We start from the raw sequence: 22039 nt of genomic DNA, 5'->3' as shown, positions 1-22039 counted from the left end.
TGAAGGATACAAATTTCAGAATATCTCGGCAGTCAGCATCAAATATTCGGCGATGAGGATGAAGATGTGGAGAAGAAATGGAAAAATTTCGAAGGCATTGTTCAATATGCCCTAGACAAGTATGTTCTGAGTAAGGTTTTACAGAATGGGAAAGATCCACCATGGTTTAACAGGTGTGTTAGAAAGCGCTACGTAAACAAAGAGCACTTCATCTAAGATTCAAGAGAAGTAAAAACCTAGCTGACAAACAAAAGCTGAACGAAGCGAAAATGAGCGTAAGGAGAGCAGTGAGAGAAGCGTTCAATGATTTTGAAAGTAAGATGTTGTCAATCGACCCAAGTAAAGATTTTAGTCGTATGTAAAATCAGTAAGTTGTTAAAAAAACATCTATTCATTCTGTCAGCAACCACACCACACCGAAACTGAAGATAACAGAGAGAAGGCCAAAATACTGAATTCGGTCTTCCAAAGTTTTTTCTTTATGGAAGATTGTAATACTGTCCCTCCATTTTGATGTTCGCACATTATTGAGATAACCGATCGCGGAACGCAGCTACAATTGCTTAGTAATGGAAAGGCTTCTCGGGACCAAATGAGATACCTATAAGATTCAATAAAGATTATGCAAAAGAACTTGCTCCCCTTCTGGCAGTAATTTATCGTAGATCGCTTGAGCAGTGAAAGGTACCTGACTGGAAAAGAGCACAGGTCATTACAATTTTCAAGAAAGGCTGTAAGACAGATCTACACAATTATAGACCTATATCATTGACATCAATCTGTTGTAGAATTATGGAACATGTTTTGTGCTCAAGAATTATGACGTTCTTGCAAAATGAACGTCTCCTCTATAAAATTCAACATGGATGCCACAGACAGAGATCCTGTGAAACTCGGCTCATTCTGTTCATCCATGAGACGACAGTGCTGAGGTTGATGCTGTGTTCCTTGATTTCAGTAAGGTATTTGATAGCGCCCTGCATTGCCGTTCAATGAAAAAAATACGAGCAATGCCAAAAGATTGTAAGAATTTGCAGAACGACGTGCAGAGAATTGATGAATGGTGCAGACTCTGGCAGTTGATCATGAATGTAAATAAATGTAACATATTGCGCATACATAGGAAAAGAAATTCACTACTGTACAGCCACACTATTGATGAGAAACAACTGGAGACAACGTCTACTGTAAAATATGTAGGCATAACTATCTGGAGGAGCGACTTTAAGTGAGATGACCATATAAAACAGATAGTGGGAAAAGCAGGCACCAGACTCAGATTCATCAGAAGAATCTTATGGAAATGTAACTGATCGACGAAAGAAGTGGCTTGTAAGGCACTTGTTTACCCGACTCGTGAGTATTATTCATCTATCTGGGATCCCTATCAGGTAGGACTGATAGAGGAGATAGAGAAGATCCAACAAAGAGCGGCATGTTTCATCACGGGATGGTTTAGCCAGCGAGAGTGTGCTACGGAGATGCTAACCAAACTCCACTGGTAGACATTATAAGAGAGGTGTTGTGCATCATGGAGAGATTCACTATTGATATTTGAGGGCAGCACTTTTCAGGAGGAGTGGAACAGGGTTGGAGGGATCAGGTAGTCATACTGAAAGTACCCTCCGCCACACCCCATTAGGTGGCTTGCAGAGTATGATGTAGATGTAGGTGAGTTGATTGTGAATTGGTGAAACCAATGAATGTGATCCCATAAGAAGTGATCAGTCGAACTACACACTTCAACAAGATTTAAACTCTTACTTTTGTCTTTATGTGACAATTGTGATGTCTGTGGTGATTTCATGTATCCTGCATTGTGATTGGCTGATGGAAGAAAACCTAGGACACAGCATGTTGATTTACGTGTTTAAAAACCTGAAGTGTGGTATTTGACAGTTTTCATATTTATACTGGCATAAGATGGAAGAACCCAGTTTAATTGACAAATCAGATTAAAGATATCTACAAAATGCATATTCTTCTTCTTTTGTGCAAAGATGGCAGGAAACATGACATCAGAGATTAAAACTATCACTGGAATGGTGTTGTTGGAAGTATGGTATCTTCATTTCTCGTCGCATCATCGTTCACTATGCAGGATATGACATGTCATTTTACCATAGTGCAAGAACCTCAGCCTTGAAGGAAAAAACAAAGTCCAGTTTCAGCATTCGACAACTATCACATAATAATATTAATAAACCACCATCCTCAGATTTATAACATTTTTGTATGGAAAATTGCCCAATTTCACAAAATTTCGTAAAAGTCACCAATTTCATATTAATTTGCTACAAAAATTTTTTATGTTGCGATTTTCGCAAAATTTTCCTGTCCCAAGCCATGGGCTGTGAAAGTGCTGTTGGAGTCAGCAACATTATGCTGATAGTCATATTCCTCAGCTGGGTATTCCAGTCCGCTCTTGTCCTCAATTCAATGGTAGGTAGTTGTTTCATGGTCATATCCACACTGAACATTGTGTGATAGTGGGGAAGTCTTCATTGAAGGTACTGTAGTGATATTGTAATGAGGCTGGTAATTGCTACATTCGCAGGTGATTTTGCTTCTTGTGGATTAGGAAGTACCTGTTGCATAACTGCAATAGATAGTGAAGCATGGATTTATAGCACAAGCTTTGTTTCTCTCTCTTCCACTGTGTTTTAACCAATGATACAAGGTGGACAGCTAGATGGTGCACAGGAATGTACTAGGATATTTTATTATATTGGTGGGATATGTAGCAAAACGCCAGTCTGGCAGTGGTAGGAAATACAATTAGGAGGATATTCCTTGTTTAATGGCATAATTTGGGGAAGTCAGTGTCTTGGTATTGGCAACATCCTGCCCTATCCATTTGGGACAATCCTAACATCTAATCTTCTCTTTTTCATCTTTACGTAGAAGCTCTCCTGTCTGTGTTTGGTTACAAATAAATTTGACTGTGGAGGGGCCCATCTTGAGCAAAACAGATATTTTTTTCCTTTACTTTTTTTTGAAAATTTACCCCTACTTCCCAAAATCCATTACTTTATTTACCCATTTATTGGTCACATGCTTCTTGTCGTTCTACACAGTGTTCACTTGCCTAAACCAGATGACCCCGATTGACCCTTGTTTTTTAATAAATGTTTAAAGCTCATTTGCTGTTTGTTGCATATTGATCTGATACATTTTGATGTTGGGTACTGATCTGCCTTGGGAGATGTATCCTATATAATTCCTGTTTCACTATAAATTGAATGCCATGTGCTGAATTATTTTAGCCTCACCTATAGACATGAACCATTTTGATAGATTTTCTGCGTCCTAAGGTACTCTCTATTAAACCATTCAGTTTAACACTGTGTACCTAGTACTGTTAACCCAAGTTAATTTTTTCTTCCCTCTATATTCATGTAGCTTCTCAGTAATTTACTGGGAACCTCAACATTGCTAATTTACTCGGATATCATTTGTTCCTGAGTCCCCGTCTGTTTGGACATGATATAAATAGCATTGTATATTGTACTCAGAAATTTTATATAAAATAATATTGGCACCTTTGCTTTAATTATATTTTAAAGATTTTTGTCATAGGTTACATTATTTACTTTGTCATTCAATGCTGAAATAACAGGTGGTACATTGTGATGTGTAAATATCATTAATTGTATTAAAAAAATGACAATGTTTGTGATAGTTGATACTTATGATTAAGTGGTCATACCATTATGCTTTCTTGTAGAAATTTTACTTATGACTTTACTGTAACCACTGTAATTTTGGTTATTTTTTTATTGTACAATTATCCTTGTGTGTCATAGTTTATGTTGATTAGTCATCTTCGAGGTTACAAGTACTTTCGCTACTCGTGCTATATCCAGACTACACATGTCCAATTTCCTGTTGTGTGTAGATGATGAAGGCTGCAGTATAATTACTTTTATTGTTCACTTCTTCAATTAGTCTTGCTAGCATGGACAGGATGAGTGCATGTTATGTGCAAACACAGGAGAAGTTGGATGCAGTTGGCAAACAGCCGAATGTGCTTTTGATTGTGGTCAGTCGTAGTCAGGTGCAGCCTCGAGGTGTAGCGCTAGCAGAGAATGTGGTGCTTTGCATTGAAGACACCACAGGTGTCGCTTGTTTTGCAGGGATCTGTTGCCGAGGCACCTCCTAGTGTACCTGACACGGTGGATCTGCTCTCACTGCAGGGCGAGTGGCAGGTGGTAATGCATTAGCATCTCTAGAGGTGGAGGGCCAATGGAAGGCTGCCTGTTTGGCCTCACCTATTCATCCTGTGAGTGTACAGGTGGCACGTTCCTTAGCATGGACCTAGCAAGCACACGTGGGTAGAGGGTTGCTAGTTATCAGGAGCTCAAACATTAGGCACATTATGGAATCTTTTAGGCCAGTATTACACTTTCATATTTCTTCGACAAAGGAATATGGTGAAATATTCATCAAATTTCGTTGACAAAGATCTCTGATGTGGTGCTAGAAAAGGATATTATGCTGTCGTCATGTTTTTCATCAGATTTCAAGATGGCAGATAACTATTTGGTACAATGCGCTGCAGTTGCTCATACCACAATTGCATTGTGTGTGCATTTGGAAGAAAACTAGTGGAAAAAAGGAAACACACTTACATGAAGCCATGGGTATTATGTCAAGATAACAAAATAATCCAGCAAAATTTATTTTGAAAGCTGCAAGTAGAGGACGTCAAATGTTATATAAATTACTTAAGAATGGATGATAGTGCATTTCAGTGTTTGCTTAGTAAAGTGGCTCCTCATATTGCAAAACAGAAGACTCACTTGAGAAATGCTGTATGTGTAGAAGACAGGCTCACCGTGACATTACGATTTCTTAATACATGAAAGAGCTACTCTAGTAGTGCTTGAGTACCATGTTGCGCATTAACCAAAATAATTCCTGAAGCGATTTGTAAAGCACTAAGGGGAAAATCTAAAGGTAAATAAATGTTTAGTACGCTATGTGGGCAATAAGGACTATTTTTATTTTTTAATAATTTAATTAATAGAATTAGTGTTCCAAAACTACAAAATTAATAAATGCATGAAACATATGAAGCTCTCTTTAACTTGTGGCATCTAGAGATCAAAAATTTAAAAAAAATAGAGAAAGTCAAATGGAGAGTTGAGAATTCTTTTTTCTAATTATTACTGTTATTATTATTTATTTTAGTTTGATCATCTCGTCTATTCTCTCTTGCTGAAAAGCTGTCTGGATGTTTCCAGATGTAGAGGTGGATGGCTTTAGCTGTGGCCTGCAGTATGATCAACTTGCACGTTAGCACCCCCCACCCCCCCCCCCCCACCCCTTGTGGGTCCAGGGGTTAAAATAGGCCTTGAGGTATTCCTGCCTGTCATAAGAGGTGGCTAAAATGAGTCTCACATGTTTTGGCCCTTATGTGATGGTCCCCTGTAGGGTTTGACCTCAAATTTTCAAAATTTTCCCAAAGAGCGAGCCAGTTGAGGAAGGGTGCCGTACATGGTGCATAGTGTCCATCATGCGCTGAGACCTCTCGCACCCCTCGTCAACGTGGATCTGCACTTCTGCTCATTCTCCAGCTGTTGGGCGAGGTCACCCTCCTGGGTGTGTCTTCCTCCATCCTCTGTGCAGTATCGCTTTCTGCGCTCTCTACGATAATGGACTTCTTAGCTTGTTCATGCCTGATATCCAGCATGGTAGCTTGTCCATTGTGGTGGGGCTGCCATGTACCCTGTTGGTTGTAGCCCCCTCCACACAGGGATCACTCTGCTGATGCCTGCGCCGTTAACTACCCATGTATCCCAAGGAGTAGATGCCTGTCACCCTGGGGCATCGGGATTCCCGACAATGACCATCCTGCCAGGTGGCCTTTGCTGCAGCTGGGTGGCACCCGTAGGCAGGTCCCCTGGTCGGAGTGGGTGGCATCAGGGTGGATGTTACGCCGAGAAGCATAGTACGTCATCTCTTGGTGGTGGTCAAACACCAGCAGTCTCTAAGCGGTCGAGGTCTAACTTCAGTGCTAAGAAATATGACCCCAATCACTCACCCCCAGGCCACACCATGGGAGGAACGCTAAGCTAAGGATGGCAGTGAAGCTTATTCACCTCGGTACCTCGTTTGTATGAGATTTGATGGGGAATCTTTCTTGTCAATGAAACCTCAGTTTTTTTGTTGAGCATTAAAGGACAAATCTGGGAAGGTGGAGGGCTTGCCCAAAATGTGGTCAGTATCGGTCTTGATCAAAACGGCATCCTCTTCCCAGTCACGGGCACTACTTGCCTGTGACAAGCTGGGGGATGTTTCTGTTTCCATCAAGCCCCATAAGATCTTAAATATGATCCAGGGTATCATATTTCACAGGGACCTTCTTTCGCAGTCTGACGATGAGCGCGTGCCAATTTAGAGTGGTGAGGTGTCCATTTCATCTGGCGCGTCTACCAGGGTCTGAGGGATAATCAGGTTGCCTCAGGTGCCTTCATCTTGGCCTTTGAGGGTGATGCATTACCTGAGAAGGTCAAGGTGATGGTCTACCACTGTGACGTAAAGCCATATGCCCATCCTCCGATGCGGTGCTTTAAGTGCTGGAAGTTCAGTCATATGCCTTCCTGTTGTATTACCAACAATCACCTGTCGGGATTGTGGACGTCTTTCATATCCCAGTACTCCCTGTGCCCCGCCTCCCATCTGTGTCAAATGTGGAGAGCATCATTCATCTTGCTCGCCATACTGCAGGATTCTCAAGAAAGAAAAATAATGGAATACAAGACCCTGGACCGACTGACGTATACTGAGGCTAAGAGAAAATATAAGAGGTTACAACATCCTGTGCATATGACGTCGACCTATGCCATTGCGTACAGTTAGCTCTCAGAGCCATCGGACTCCACCTGCCCCCTTCATGGTGGTATTGGGGGGGGGGGGGGTGCAATTCCCTTCCATTTGTTCCTGCCGGGAAGGTGTCCCTTGGGTCACTCCCTTTGCAGGTTCCTACCAGTGGCAAAGCTAACACCTGTCAGTGACTGGAGCAACTACAGATAGCTGGTCGAAGGGCTTCACGGTCATCCTCAGTCCCTGAGACTGAATCAGTGAAGCCCTCGCAACCGTACAAACCTAAGGAGCAGCGAGAGAAACCTAAAAAAAAAAAAGACCCCCAAGAACCAAGGCACTGTGGAGGCACCAGACCACCCCTACTACCTACAAGACCTGTGTCTGAGGATAGGTTGTGATTCTGGCGTCGGCAGAGGACCTAGATCTCACTGGGCCCTCAGACACAATGGATGTCAATCGCACAGTTACCCATCGGGTGGCAGCAAGTGACCTTGAGGCGTAGACTGCCTCATTGAGTGTTTCATGCCTTCCCAGTCTCATGATCACTTAATCCTCCAGTGGAATTGCAGCGGTTTTTCCACCACCTGGCTGAGCTATGGCATCTGTTAAGCTTTACACCTGCTTTCTGCATTGCTTTTCAGGAAATGTGGGTCCTGGCAATGCGGACCCTGCCCTCCGCAGCTATAAGGGATATTAGAGGAACCATAGCGACTATAATAGTGTGTTAGGTGGAATTTGCATATATGTCCTGAACTCAGTATGGTGTGAACCTGTGCCCTTTCAAAGCCCATTTGAAGCTGTGGCTGTCAGGATAAGGACGGCACGTGAAGTAACTGTGTGCAATGTATATCTTCCTCCAGATTGTGCAGTACCCCTGAGCATATTGGCTGCACTGATTGATCAACTCCCTAAACCTTTACTACTCTCGGGAGATTTTAACGTGCATAACCCCTTGTGGGGTGGTGCCATGCTTACTGGCCGAGGAAGGGACGTCAGAAATTTCCTGTCACAACTCGGCCTCTGCCTCCTAAACATAGATGCACCCACACATTTCAGTGTGGCACGTGGCACATATTCGGCCATTGATCTCTCGGTTTGCAGTCCTGGCCTTCTCCCATCTATCCACTGGAGAGCACATGACAACCTGTATGGTGGTGACCACTTCCCTGTCTTCCTGTCATCCAGCGTCATGCCCATGGATGCCTACCCAAATGGGCTTTAAATAAGGCAGACTGGGAAGCCTTCACTTCTGCTCTCATCACTGAATCTCCCACACATGGTGCCATCGATGTTGTCGTTGAGCAGGTCACTACAGTGATCATTTCTGCGGCAGAAAATGCAATCCCTCGTTCCTTATGGTGCCCCCAGTGAAAGACAGACCCTAGGTGGTTGCCGGAAATCGCTGAGGCAATTAAAGAGCATCGGCATGCTCTATAGCGACATAAGCGGCACCCTTTCCTAGAGCACTTAATAGCCTTTAAGTACCTCCGTGCCTGCGTTCTCTAGCTTATAAAACAACGGAAACAGGAGTGTTGGGAGAGGTATTTGTCAACCATTGGGTGCCATCCAAGTCTGGATGAAGATCAGGCATCTTTTTGGGTACCAGACTCCAACAGGTGTCCCTGGCATTAACATCAATGGTGTGTTATCTGCTGGTGCAAACGCGATTGTCGAGCACTTTGCTGAGCTCTTTGCTCGAGCCTCTGTGTCGGAGAACTATCCCCCAGCCTTTTGCACCCTCGAACAGCGGATTCAGTGGAAAGTCCTCTCGTTCACTACATGCTACAGTGAATCCTATAACGCCCCATTTACAGAGTGGGAGCTCCTCAGTGCCCCTGCTCATTGCCCTGACACAGTTCCTGAGCCGGATCAGATCCACAGTCAGATGATTAAACATCTCTCGTCTGACTACAAACGACATCTCATCATCTTCAACCGGATGTAGTGCGATGACATCTTTCCATCGTAATGGCTGGAGAGCACCATCATTCTGGTGCTCAAATTTGGTCAAAACCCGCTTGATGTGGGTAGCTACAGGCCCATCAGCCTCACCAACTTTTTTTGTAAGCTGCTAGAATGTATGGTGTGTCGGTGGTTGGGTTTGGTCCTGGAGTCACATGGCCCACTGGCTCCATGTCAGGGCAACTTCCACCAGGGTCACTCCACCACTGATAATCTTGTGTCCCTCTAGTCTGCCATCTGAACAGCCTTTTCCAGATAACAACATCTGGTTGCTGTCAAAATTTGACTTACGTAAAGCATACGACACAACCTGATGACATCATATCCTTATTACATTGTATGAGTGGGGTCTCCGGTACCCACTCTAGATTTTTATCCAAAACTTCCTGTCACTCTGTACTTTCCGTGTCCAAGTCAGTGCCTCCTATAGTCCTCCCAATGTAGAGGAGAATGGCGTTCCACAGCGCTCTGTATTGAGTGTATCTCTATTTTTAGTGGCCATTAATGGTGTAGCAGCAGCTGTAGGGCTGTCAGTCTCATGTTCTCTGTATGCAGATGACTTCTGCATTTCGAACTGCTGCTCCAGTACTGGTGTAGCTGAGCAGTACCTACAGGGAGCCATCCACAAGGTGCAGTCATGGGCTTTAACCCACGGCTTCCAGTTTTCAGCCGCGAAGTCGTGTGTTGTGCATTTCTGGCAGTGTTGCACCATTCATCTAGAACCAGAACTTTACCGTAATGACAATCCCTTCACTGAAGCGGAGACATATCGATTCTGAGGACTGGTTTTAGACACCCGATTGACTTGGCTACCTTACCTTTGTCAGCTTAAGCGGAAGTGCTGGCAGCTCCTCAATGCCCTCCGCTGCCTGAGCAACACCAACTGGGGTGCAGATTGCTCTTTGCTGCTGCAGCTCTCCAGAGCCCTTGTTCAATTCTGCCTTGTTTATGGGAGTTTGGTTTATGGTTCGGTGGCGCCCTCAGTGTTGCATTTACTCGACCCAGTGCACCACTGTGGCGTTCGCCTAACGACACGTGCTTTTAGAATGAGTCCGGTGACCAGTGTCCTGGTGGAGGCTGGAGTCCCTCCATTGAAGGTTAGGCGTGCACAACTGCTTGCCAGTTAGGTTGCACACGTTCGTAGTTCTCCTGCGCATCCGAATTACTGTCTCCTTTTCCCAACCACAGTGGGTCATCTCCCACACCGGTGGCCCAGGTTAGGGCTTAAGATTGCAATTCGCGTCCGGTCCCTTTTGTCTGAACTGGAGTCCTTCCCGTTACCACCTCTGCTCGAGGTCCATTCACGTACACTTCCGTGGTGTACACTTGGCCGCAGATACTTCTGGACCTTTCACATGGCCCTAAGGACTCCATTAACCCTGCGGCTCTCCATTATAACTTCCTCTTGATTCTCATGTGCCGTGGCCGTGACGTGGTTGACACTGACTGCTCGATGTCTGATGGTCACGTAAACTTTGCATATGTTCATGGAGGACATATTGAGCAGCACTCCTTGCCAGATGGCTGAAGTGTTTTCAGTGCAGAGCTGGCGGCCATATCTTGTGCTCTTGAGCATGTCCGCTCATGCCCTGGCAAGTCATTTCTCCTGTGTACTGACTCTTTGCGCAGCCTATAAGCTATTGACCAGTGCTATCCTCACCATCCATTGGTAGCCTCCTTTCAGGGGTCCATCTATGCCCTGGAACGGTTCCGTCATTCAGTGGTGTTTGTGTGGACCCGAGGACACGTCGGAATCCTAGGCAATGAACTTGCCGACAGGCTGGCCTAACAGGCTACGCAGAAACCACATCTGGAGATGGACATCTCCAAAACTGATCTGAGTTCTGCTTACAGTGCAGTGTTATTTGGCTTTGGGAGACGGAATGGCATAACAGTACGCAGAACAAACTGCATGTCATTTAGGAGACTACAAATGTGTTAAGTCTTCCATGTGGTCCTCCTGCAGGTAAACAGTTGTCCTCTTCCGGCTCCGCATTGGCCATATGTGGCTAATGTATGGTTACCTCCTCCATCGCGAGGACCCACTTTGGTGTAGCTGTAGGAGGTTACATACAGATAGTCATACTAAGTTCTTTTGAACATATTGTCTGAAAACTAGTTCGGCAGCCCAAATGCAGTGGAAATATCTTTTATCTTGTAGCTGCAAACAGGCCGGATGTTATTGACAGCGTCAGTAATGAAACCATTACAGCAACTATGGTTACAAAAGTCACTATATTATTCAAGAGGGTTAGGAGAGTGTTTATGCTAGAAAGAGCAGATAAGCAGTCGTTATTGTCTCACTTATTGAATTGACATCAGTCAATTCCAGTAAGATGGTGGTAGAGGAATAATGGGCAAAGTTTAAGCAGATTGTCAGTCATAGTCTAGAGAAGTATGTGCCCAGTAAGTGTAATAAGAATAGAAAAGACCAACCATGGGTTAATAAAGAAATTCAGATAATTCTGTGGAAGCAGAGGCTGTTGCATTCATGGTTCAAAAGAGAATGTGCAAATGACAACAGACAGCAGTTAGTAGAGATTCTGGTAGATGTGAAAAGATATAAGTGCAAAGCATACAACTACCACTGTCACATCTTAGCAAAAGATGTGGCAGATTACTCAAGAAAATTCTACTATGATGTGAAATCACTAATTAGGTCTAAGGTTACCATCCAGTCTTGCATGGCAGTTGAAGATAGCAAAATGAAAGCTGAAGTTTTAAATTTCTCGTTTAAGAAATCATTCTCTCAGGAGAATCATACAAACATACTGTCATTGGACCATAAAACAGACATCCTTTATGGATGATGTAGTAATAGACATCCCTGGCATAGAGAAACAACTGACAGAGTTGAAAACAAATAGGGCAACAGGTCCAGACGGAATCCCAGTTCGGTTTTACAAAGAATACTCTGCAGAATTGGTCCCTTACCTAGCTTGCATTTATTGTGAATCTTTCACCCAACACAAAGTTCTAAGTGACTGGAAAAAAATTGCAGGCGACTCCTTATATAAGAAGAGCAAAAGAATGGACCCGCAAAATTACAGACCAATAACCAATGTCCCTAACATCGGGCTGCTGCAGAATCCTTGAACGTATTCTCAGTTCAAATGTAATAAATTTTCTTGAGACCGAGTAGCTTATGTCCACAAGTCAGCATTATTTTAGAAAGTGTCACTCGTGTGAAACTCAGCCTCCCCTTTTCTCACATGATACACTGTTAGCTATTAGTCAAGGGCGACAAGCATATTCTGTGTGTCTGGATTTCCAGAAAGCATTTGACACTGCACCCCATTGCAGGCTGTTGACGAAGGTACAGGCTTATGGGATAAGTTCTCGGATATGTGAGTAACTTGAAGGCTTCTTAAGTAATAGGGCACAATATGTCGTCATCAACGGCAGGTGTTCATTAGAGACAAGGGTATCATCAAGAGTGCCCCAGGGAAATGTGATAGGACCATTGTTGTTCTCTATATGCATCAATGATTTGGTGGACAGGGTGACCAACAATCTGCAGTTGTTTGCTGATGATGCTGTGGTGGTGTACTGTAAGATGTTGAGGTTGAATGACTGTAGGAGGATAAAGAATAACTTGGACAAAATTTCTAATTGGTGTGATGAATGGCAGCTAGCTCCAAACGTTGAAAAATGTAAGTTAATTCAGATGAGTAGGAACAACAAACCCATTATGTTCAGTTACAGTATTACTATTGTCCTGCTTGACACAGTCAACTCATTTAAATTTTGGGTGTAATGTTGCAAAGCAGTATGAAATGGAACAAGCATGAGTGGATTGTGGTAGGGAAGGCGAATGGTTAATTTCGGTTTATTGGGAGACTTTTGGGAAAGTGTGATTCACCTGAGAAGGAGACGGCATACATGGTGCTCATGTGACCTACTCTTGAGCATTGCTCAAGTGTTTGTGATCTGTACCAAATTGGATTGAAGGAAGACATCAAAGCAACTCAGAGGTGGGCTACTGGGATTTGTATCTGGTTAGTTCAAACAACACACTAGTGTTATGGAGATGCTTCAGGAACTGACATGGGAACTTGGAGGGAAGGTGAATTCTTTGTCAAGGAACGCTATTGAGAAAATGACAGAACTGGAATTAGAATCTGATTGCAAAACAATTTTACTGCCGCCAATGGACATTTCACATAAAGTTGTGAAGATAGGGTATGAGAAATTAGAACTCGTACAGAGCCATATAGGCATTTGTTTTTCCCTCGCTCTATTAGCAAGTGGAACAAGAAAGGAAACGACTAGCAGTGATACGGGGTACCCTTTGCCACGCACCGTACAGTGGCTTGTGGAGTATGTATGAGGATGTAGATGTAGATGTGGGAAAATTATTGTCTTTTGTGTTGCTATTCATCAACTTGACTGCTAACGGGATCTAATGGTTCAACATGATTGACGTGTGACTTGTATCAGCTGATTATTCGTAACATTTTGTATTTTCATGTCTTCATGAGTAGTACACAGAGGGTTTATTGTCATTGCCGTCTTTTTAACATTGGTTCAAGTACCGGATGATGAATGTTGACCAAAAATAGTCATGAATAGATAAATAAATTGTTCTGATGCAGCCTAGTGCCTTGAATTTCCTGAACTGCATTCCCTTCTGTTCTCATTTTACATTTGCTATTAATTCTACATATTTGTGTTAGCCTGATAACGTTTGCTGGCACTCCCACTTCTTCCATTATTTCCCACAGGCTCTCTCTTGTTATGCTGTCATACACTTCTTTGAAGTTGATAAACAAGAGGTATGCCTCCTTTTCTAATTCCCAGGTCTTCCCTAAGACCAGTCTCAGAGTATAGTTGTGGTCGGCTGTGGACATAAGATTACAAAATTTTGTGTGTCAGCAATAGCTCTACTTGGATTCCAGGGAAGAATTATGTGCTGCAGAGAAGAGATACTCCCTAATACTTTTTGCTTTCCAATTTCTTCATGGTTTGAACATATGATCGTCTCATTCTGTTTGTTTGGCTTTTTGTCCTCCTTCCACATCTATACTGTCAGTTTGGACAATGCCTCCATACATGCCCTCCCTCCATATTTAATTAATGTTATCTGTTTCTGAAGTTTTGTTGTTTTTTATTGTCTTCATAATTCTGATAATATCTATCTTAGATGGCTTTACTACCTCCAGCTGGAAACCTTAAAAACAATTCATTTATACACCTTTATCTTCTCTGGCAGGTATTAAGCAGAGTTTAGGAATATTGCTGCTACAGATGTAGAATTTAGTATTCACTGCAAGTCTTTCATGTGCTAAATAAGAAATGTTGTATCTTTGATACTGATGGTGTAAATGTCTTTCTCTAGGGTGATTTTGCTGTCAGATGTGATGACATGTTCACTGGGGATGTTCCATTAGCAAGAGCAGGTGGTGAACCTTTAAGAGAGAAGTTACCCTCATTTGCAACCTCTAGGGCAATAGCTGACACCTTACAAGACAAACTTCAGCTTGATGACGATAGTGATCAGGCAATTCTTGGTAAGCATTTGTTACACCTATGTTGCTTTTTTAGAGTAATATATAACATCGTTGATTATACAATATATTATTCTCTCTCACTGACATGTATAAAGTTAATTAGGAAGCATATGCTTCTTTGGAATGTGTAATTTATTGAATCCCAGTTGCTTGCACTTTGCCTGCTAATCTCAACCAAGTAAATAGCATTATTAGTGTTAACAGTATTTTTATTATGTTAAACTTGCTAAAATGTGGTATTTGTTTTTCTTGTTTTACTGTGTTCATTTTACTTTGGGCTCATTTTATCCCTTGTGAGGAGTTGGGCATTAAATTAATATAGTGTACTTCACTACTTCAAGTTAAATGTATTTAGATTGTTTTCAAAATGGGGCATGGATAACTTGAATAAATAATAAAGCGTTGCTAATTTTTGTCGTTGATAAGACGATCTGATTCTTGTTTCACCATCGGCTCACAATTACTGGAGAGGACTTTGCTGTCTGTGCCACATTACTTACTTCAACTGGTATTCTGTCAACTTTTATTTTAACTAAGGAACAGAATAATAATGTTCAGTGTAGGAAAGTGTGAGAAGAAATTGATTGCACCCTGATTACCAACACTTAAGAAATGGTGGACCAGGAAGAATATTTTAGATGTGCCTAAAAAGTTTTGATTCCTTAACAAAAACATTAGTATGCTCCAGTTATTAGTTTACAGCCAGTACAGATGCATATAATATTTATCTTCTTAGAAGTTTAGCGTACTTACGTAATTTTAAGCTGTTTACTCATTTTGTTTTCTCAGTTTGTAGTTTTGAAACTGAAAAGAATAAATAGTATATTGAAGTGAAGCACTTGAATTTGTTCAATTGAAAACTTGTTTCAGAAAGAGATTTGATATTTTGTCGAAATTTCCTCACTCTGTAGGCAAGAACAGGATATTGTTGTAAGTGCAGATTATTATGGAGCAGTTAGTATGTAAATTCAGATAAATTTGTGTGCTACAAAAAGAAAGTGACAAATCTCTGTTGCCATAAAGCACATTGTGGATATAGGCAGTTTATTCCTTCAAAGCATCACTGTTTTGGCGTCAGTCTTTATTAGTAACATGAAAGTTAGTCTGTATTTGAAGAGATTTCTTCAGAAATCTCTCATCCATCTAAAAAAATTAACACTATTTATTATAAACAGTTTTGATGTATCTGATGCCACATACAAACATTAGCTCCTGTGAGACCAAATTTTATTCCTGTTGGACACATTTGTGGGCCCTGCTTTATGAACCATCATTGACTGGAAATTAGTTTTGTATTGTCTGCATGAATCAACTGTGAACTGAAAACTTGTAAATCAATGGTTCTCAACATTCACAACTGCGATTTGCTTGCATTATCAGTCGCTACATTTGACAGTCCAAGCAAACTGAGTAACAACACATTGTCCTCTCAGTTTCCAAATAGTTAATCGGCAGAAATCAGACCACTTAGAGCTAACAGTACATTTCATAATTAGTTACCAATTTCAGTAATCAACAGTAGTGTTAAGCAGTAGCTGCTTTAGCACCTTTGCTGAACCTCATGTTTCATTTACTGTTTCGCATTTCAAATGTTCTGTGCAAACGTATGAGGGTTGGAACTTCAATAGTGGCAACTATTTATTTACAGCTCGTACAAAATAGATACATGTTTCAGAGTTTTACTGACCTTCAAAGTAGTCACCAGCATTGTGTATAACCCGTTGCCAGTGATGTGGAAGTTGTAGGATACTCTTAGCAGTGCCAGTTGTGTTGACAGTTGCTACGGCGCAGTCTATTGCTCGATGAATTTGTAGCAAGCAAATGCCGTGAAGTGCAGTGCAAGCTGTTATTGATTTGTTTGACTGATGGTGCTGCTAAGTGCTATACCACATACTGCACACCCCTGACTTAAGCCCTGGTGAGTTCAACTTGATTTCTAAACTGAAGGAAACACTTCATAGCATTCGCTTGCTACAAATTCATCGTGCAATAGACTGCGCCGTTGCGACTGTCAACACAACTGGCACTGCTAATAGTATCCTACAACTTCCACATCACTGGCAATGGGTTATACACAATGCTGGTGACTACTTTGAGGGTCAGTAAAACTTTGAAACATGTATCTATTTTGTATGAGCTGTAAGTAAGTAGTTGCCACTATTAAAGTTCCAACCCATGTATTTATGTAAGAATTAATTTGTCTCCTTTAGAAATGAGTAGAATTGGTGATTACTTTCTTCTTTTGTAAAGTCAGCAAAGAGAAACAAAAATTTCAGAGGAGAAATGGAAGAGCATTGCAAATGCTGTAAATAGAAAGAGAGAGAGAGAGAGAGAGAGAGAGAGAGAGAGAGAGAGAGAGAGAGAGAGAGTTGCAAACAAAGTTCTAGGAAAGAAAAGAAAATTTCAGAGAAAGGAAGGTGTGAAGATCTAGATTGAACAATACAAGAGGCTGTTGAAAAGCATATCTGAGGAAGAGACATACACAGAAGAACCGCACCAATTGGACAACATCTCTCTTGAGGAGATTCTCAGCACAGTCAAAGCCTTAAAAAACAGAAGAGGAGCAGGAATGGAAGGGGTTATGCATTGTGATGGAAATATGATGGAACCTTCTGCATGTTAACTCTCACCTCTGCCGAATATGTGTTGGATGCAGTGAAGAATACCTGTGAAGTGGCTTAACATGACCATCGTTATTATTTACAAGAAAGGTGGCAGGAGTGAATGTGAAAATTATAGGGATATCAGTTTACAGGTCAATGCCGACAAAATATACTCCAGAATAATCAATATAGGATTATGGGCATAGCATACATAAACATCAGCAAAGAGCAGATGAGCTTTATACGGGGCTGCTCTACAGTAGATGCCATTTTGGTAGTGAATCAAGTGATTGAGAAAAGAAGAGAATTCTTTGTGGAAATTCACATTGGCTTAATTTATTTTCAAAAGGCATGTGAGAGCTTTGTTAGAGATGTGCTCTCATCTTATAGTTGGATAAATACAGTATGTGTATGAACCCTGACATCTCCACAATGTGGCAAAACAGAAAGGAAGTCCAGTATTTCATCAAATATGAAAATTTGAACTAAGGGGAATAAATAAGTTATATAAATAAGGAGGTGTATGATGATGATCATGATGTGACAAATGAAACCTTGTAATGATCAGCACATTCTGTGACACACACACACTCTAAATGAGTCATCTTATAGCTATAAAAAATTTAGGAGTAAAAGGAACCAGTCACTAAGTAGCAGAAGTGTTGAGTCATCGGCAAGCACACACAAAGAAAATTAAAACTGCTAGCTTTTAGATGATATCCATTGATGAGCTAGCAAGTGTGAATGCATTCTGTAGGATTTAGGTGGTTGGTGGAAAGTTTAGCAATAATGTTTTGTGTTTGTGTTCTGTATTTCATTGAATGTGGGGTGGGAGCTTTGGAGGACGTGGCAAACTGAAGTGCATAAGCGCACACACACTCTCTCTCTCTCTCTCTCTCTCTCTCTCTCTCTCTCTCTCTCTCTCTCTCTCTCTCTCTCTCTCACACACACACACACACACACACACACACACACTGGTTTCCCAGAACCACCTCTGTTCTCTCTGCAACACATAGTTACTGTGCAGTCACAACTACATACATCACATATCCAAAATTGAAACCCTTAATCTCCTCCACCTGAAAGATCATTCCAGACACCACCTCCATAAATTATCAAACTTGTTAACAACCCACTCCCTCCTTGGATGACCATTAACCATCAACAACTATCCTGCCCACGATGAACTCTCATTAACTACTCAGAGCATCCAGGCTCTATCTTACTGACCTTTTCAGTTTGCCACATCCTCCATAGCTCCCACCCAACATTCAGTGAAATACAGAACCCAAACACAAAACATTGTTGCTAAAATTTCCACCAACCACCTACATCCTACAGACATTTCAGTTCTATCCAAAGGTCCCATCTCCAGCCCCACATTCAAGTTTAACCATGTTGGACTCATGAGAGACATACTCCTCTCTTCACCATTCCTACAGTGGAAACATCACTTCACTACCAATCTTTCCAAACAAAACCAACCAAATCTCAACATTAAATCTTGCCTGTCCCAGTGCATAACACTTTTCAGCCCTGACCATACACCTCTCATACCTAGCCACCCCCTGGTCATCTTCCAGAATTCCTTACCTCAAACTTGGCTTCACCAATCTCCCACAAGTCCCTTCCCAATTATCCAGACCTTTTAACAGAGGACTGAACAGCCATTCACAACCTCAAGACAGATTACAATTGCTCTTTCTTCCTGCAGAACAAAGGCTCCATCACTGCAGTGGTGAATCACAGTGATCATCTGACAGGAAGCTGTGCAAACTGACTGACTCCCCCACCTGCAAGCTTTCCATAGCGATTCCATCACAGAAGTCCAACATAACCTGCTCCCCTACCGAAATCTTAAGTCCATCCTAGAATCTCTCTCCTGAGTCCATCTTGCTCCTTGCCCCAGTGATCCCTTGCATATCCATCTTCTAAATGCTTTCCACAAACCAACAGTCCTGGACACCACATTGTAGCTAGTTACTGTTCACTCCTGAAAGAATTTTTGCTTTTGTTGAGCTATAGCCCCCAACTAATTGCCCAAAGCCTAGCCTCTCACATCAAAAAGACACCCACTACATACGTTCTTCACTGACTCTTGACCATCTCCACCCCGTTATGTCCCAGATCTTTACTCCCCACTGTTGATGCTATCTCCCTATGCATCAACTTACCTCATACCAATTGCCTTGATCCTATTGAACCCTACTTCTCACAACGTCCTGACTCCAAACTCACTACCTGATTCCTCATAAACCTTACCAAGTATATCCTCGCATCCAACTGCTTCCTCTTTGAGGGGAAAGTGTATAAACAAACTCGAGGCACAATCATGGTCATCTGCGTGGCACCATCCTTTGCCAGTCTGTTTGTGGCCATGTAGAGGAAACATTCCCAAAACTACTTGTCTAGTTCAGGTTCATTGATGATATCTTTGACCTGGACCTAGGGCGAAGAGACTATCCTCATTCTTCCATAACCTCAACACATTCTCTCCCATCCATTTCACCAGGTCCTCCTGAGCCTGACATGCCACCTGTATAGGTGTTTATCTCCACATCTCTGATGGCTCCATTCACTCCTCTGTCCATATTAAACCCACAAACCACTTATAGTATCTGAATTTTTTTTGCAGCTGTCACCTTTCCACAATGAAAAATCACTCCCATACAGCCTGCCATTCATATATGGCATATCTGCAGTGATGAGAATTCCCTTGCCCAATATGCTGAAGGTCTTGCAAAGGCCTTCATAGACATGCATTAGTACTGCTCCCCAGTCACCCCCTCCCCTCATAGAGCTAATCCACAAACAGATTTAATGTGCCATAACCGCACGCACTCTTACATCCCCACCGCTCACAAGGAGCACATCCCACATCATTCAGTATCATCCTGGACTAGAACAACTGATCTATATACTTCACCAGTGCTTTAATTATCTATTACTGTGCCTGGAAATGATGGGCATCCCACCCAAGATCCTTCCTACCCATCCCAAAGTGGTATTCCGTCACACACTGAACCTAAACATTGTCGGCCATCACTGTGTCACTACCACTCCCAACCTATTGCCACTGGGGTGATATCCCTGTGGAAGACCCAGGTGGGAGACCTGCTCAGTTCACCCACCCAGCACATCGTACCCCATTCCCGTCACAGACTTATCCTATTTTGTCAGAGGCAAGACCACCAGTGAAAGCAGCCATGTCATATACCAGCTATGCTGTAATCACTGCACAGTGTTTTATGTGAGCTTGACCACCAACCAACTGTCCACCAGAATGAATGGCCACCACCAAACTGTTGCCAAGAAATAAATTGACAACCCAGTGGCACAACCTGCTGCTGTACACAACGTGCTTAAATTCAGTAGCTGCTTTCCATCCTGTGTCATCTGGATCATTCCCTCATGTTATGAACTATGTTGTTGAGAGTTATTGTTGCAGCACATCCTATGCTCAGTCCCTGATAATCCACTATCCCCACACCCTCTACCCACCAGTTTTTCCTTCCTCTGTCCTGTCAGCCCCCCTTCCCCCCAGTCCATGGTTTCATGTCATCTTCTTCATGCCCCACACCTCACTAACTATCCATCCCCACCCAGTTCGTTGTCCTGCTTCCTGCCTCTTTCTCCTTCAGTCTGCCCCATTTGACACAACCCTCATCCTAGTCCACCTGCTGAATGGCAATTCTGGCATTTTGTGTCCAGCTGGCATATTCTAGGCGAAGAGGTCTGTGCACGTGTGCCTTTGTATCTGTACTCTAGCTCATTAAATTGATCTAATTTTCTCATTCTGAAATTATCAAATTGTTGTTGTGTACTTTTCACCACTTCTGACTCTGTTGATATACTGTAAGCTAATTGTCTCCATTTGTTCTTTCATTTGTGTTTTACTTAAGTAATGATTACCTTTGAGACTGGGAGCTTATGGTTTTCCACTTCATATATGACATTCTTTATAGACTCTTACCCACTTTCTGCAATTTTGTTCTATGGACTTGGTCTTGCCAGTTCTTTTACCCATCCTTAAATAAATGTTGGTATGGAATTAAATATTTTCTGGAAGCCAAAACTTTGTAGGCTACATCTTAATCTTGTATTTTCCAACTGGTGAACTTACAGACAGCAGTAAACTTACTCTGAAGCTGTGTTTACATCAAACATTATTTTTCATTTATGTAAGAGAACATTGGGTTTAAAGTTATCAGAAAGGAATTCATGAAAATACTGTTTAAAAAGAATTGCATCCCACGGGAAGCAATATGAAAAGTACCAAAGAATTTGGATAAAACTGGTACATGGGACAATAGGAAAAACAATGGAAGAGACCCATTGACTAACATGACAGAAAGAAATGGTGTAAGAGAATATACAATATGAGAAATAAAATATGTAAAAAAGTGTGAAAAACAAAAAAAGTTACGAAATGACTACATTGTGCAGTCACAGCAATACAGAGTGGTAATAAATTTTCAGATCATTCTACAGAAGAGTTGTGGAAATTTTCTGTAGCTGTCACTTGTGCTCTTATAGTTTCTATCCTAGTGCCATCATGACAGTTTCCAAGCACTAATTAAGGATTAGCTTTTATTTATGTAGACAAATCTGAAAAATAAAACATGATGGGGTCCTTGAAGTGTCTGTTACACCCTGTTGTTTTTCTTGTGTGCAATAACGAGCAACTTCTTCCATTAGAGTACTGCCTATAATGCTTTCTTTGATTATATTATTACATTTCAATGGCTGTTTTCCCCTTTATGGCATCATAAGTCACCATTTATACATTTTATCTTTCCTTTGATCAGTAATAATGTTAACTTTAATTAAAATCAATGCTTAGGACTTCCTGTCAAGTTTAAAAGTGAGGGGGAGAAGCTACGCACAGCATGGCAGATGACAGAGGAATTTGACAGTGGAAGGATTATTAGACGTAATAGATCATGAAAGCAGGAGACCAATGCAGTTACTAAAACTATCCTAAGATTGTATCCTGTAATTGAATGGATAAAATATACACTCACCAAGGCATGACAGGAAAAGACACACACAAAGGTTAAGTAAATGTGCAAGCTTTTGGGAGGCTGTGGCTCCTTCTTGTGGTAGAAGATTGAAGGGGAAGGAACAGGGATGAAG

The 22039-nt window shown here is 41.9% G+C and overlaps 1 protein-coding gene across 3 annotated transcripts in view; it reads left to right on the top strand.

The window, feature by feature from the left end:
- The window catches only part of LOC126162574 (axin), a 265930-nt gene that overhangs the window by 138494 nt on the left and 105397 nt on the right, over nt 1–22039 (top strand). For all 3 annotated transcript variants that reach the window (XM_049919166.1, XM_049919167.1, XM_049919165.1), the window contains one exon: nt 14129–14300. In XM_049919166.1, the coding sequence (XP_049775123.1) occupies nt 14129–14300 (172 nt within the window). The remainder of the gene's footprint in view (nt 1–14128; nt 14301–22039) is intronic.

Source organism: Schistocerca cancellata, chromosome 2 (genome assembly GCF_023864275.1).
Source record: "Schistocerca cancellata isolate TAMUIC-IGC-003103 chromosome 2, iqSchCanc2.1, whole genome shotgun sequence".
Classification (NCBI taxonomy): domain Eukaryota; kingdom Metazoa; phylum Arthropoda; class Insecta; order Orthoptera; family Acrididae; genus Schistocerca; species Schistocerca cancellata.
Note: the sequence above shows the minus strand (reverse complement) of the source record. Positions and strands in the feature narration are given on the sequence as shown.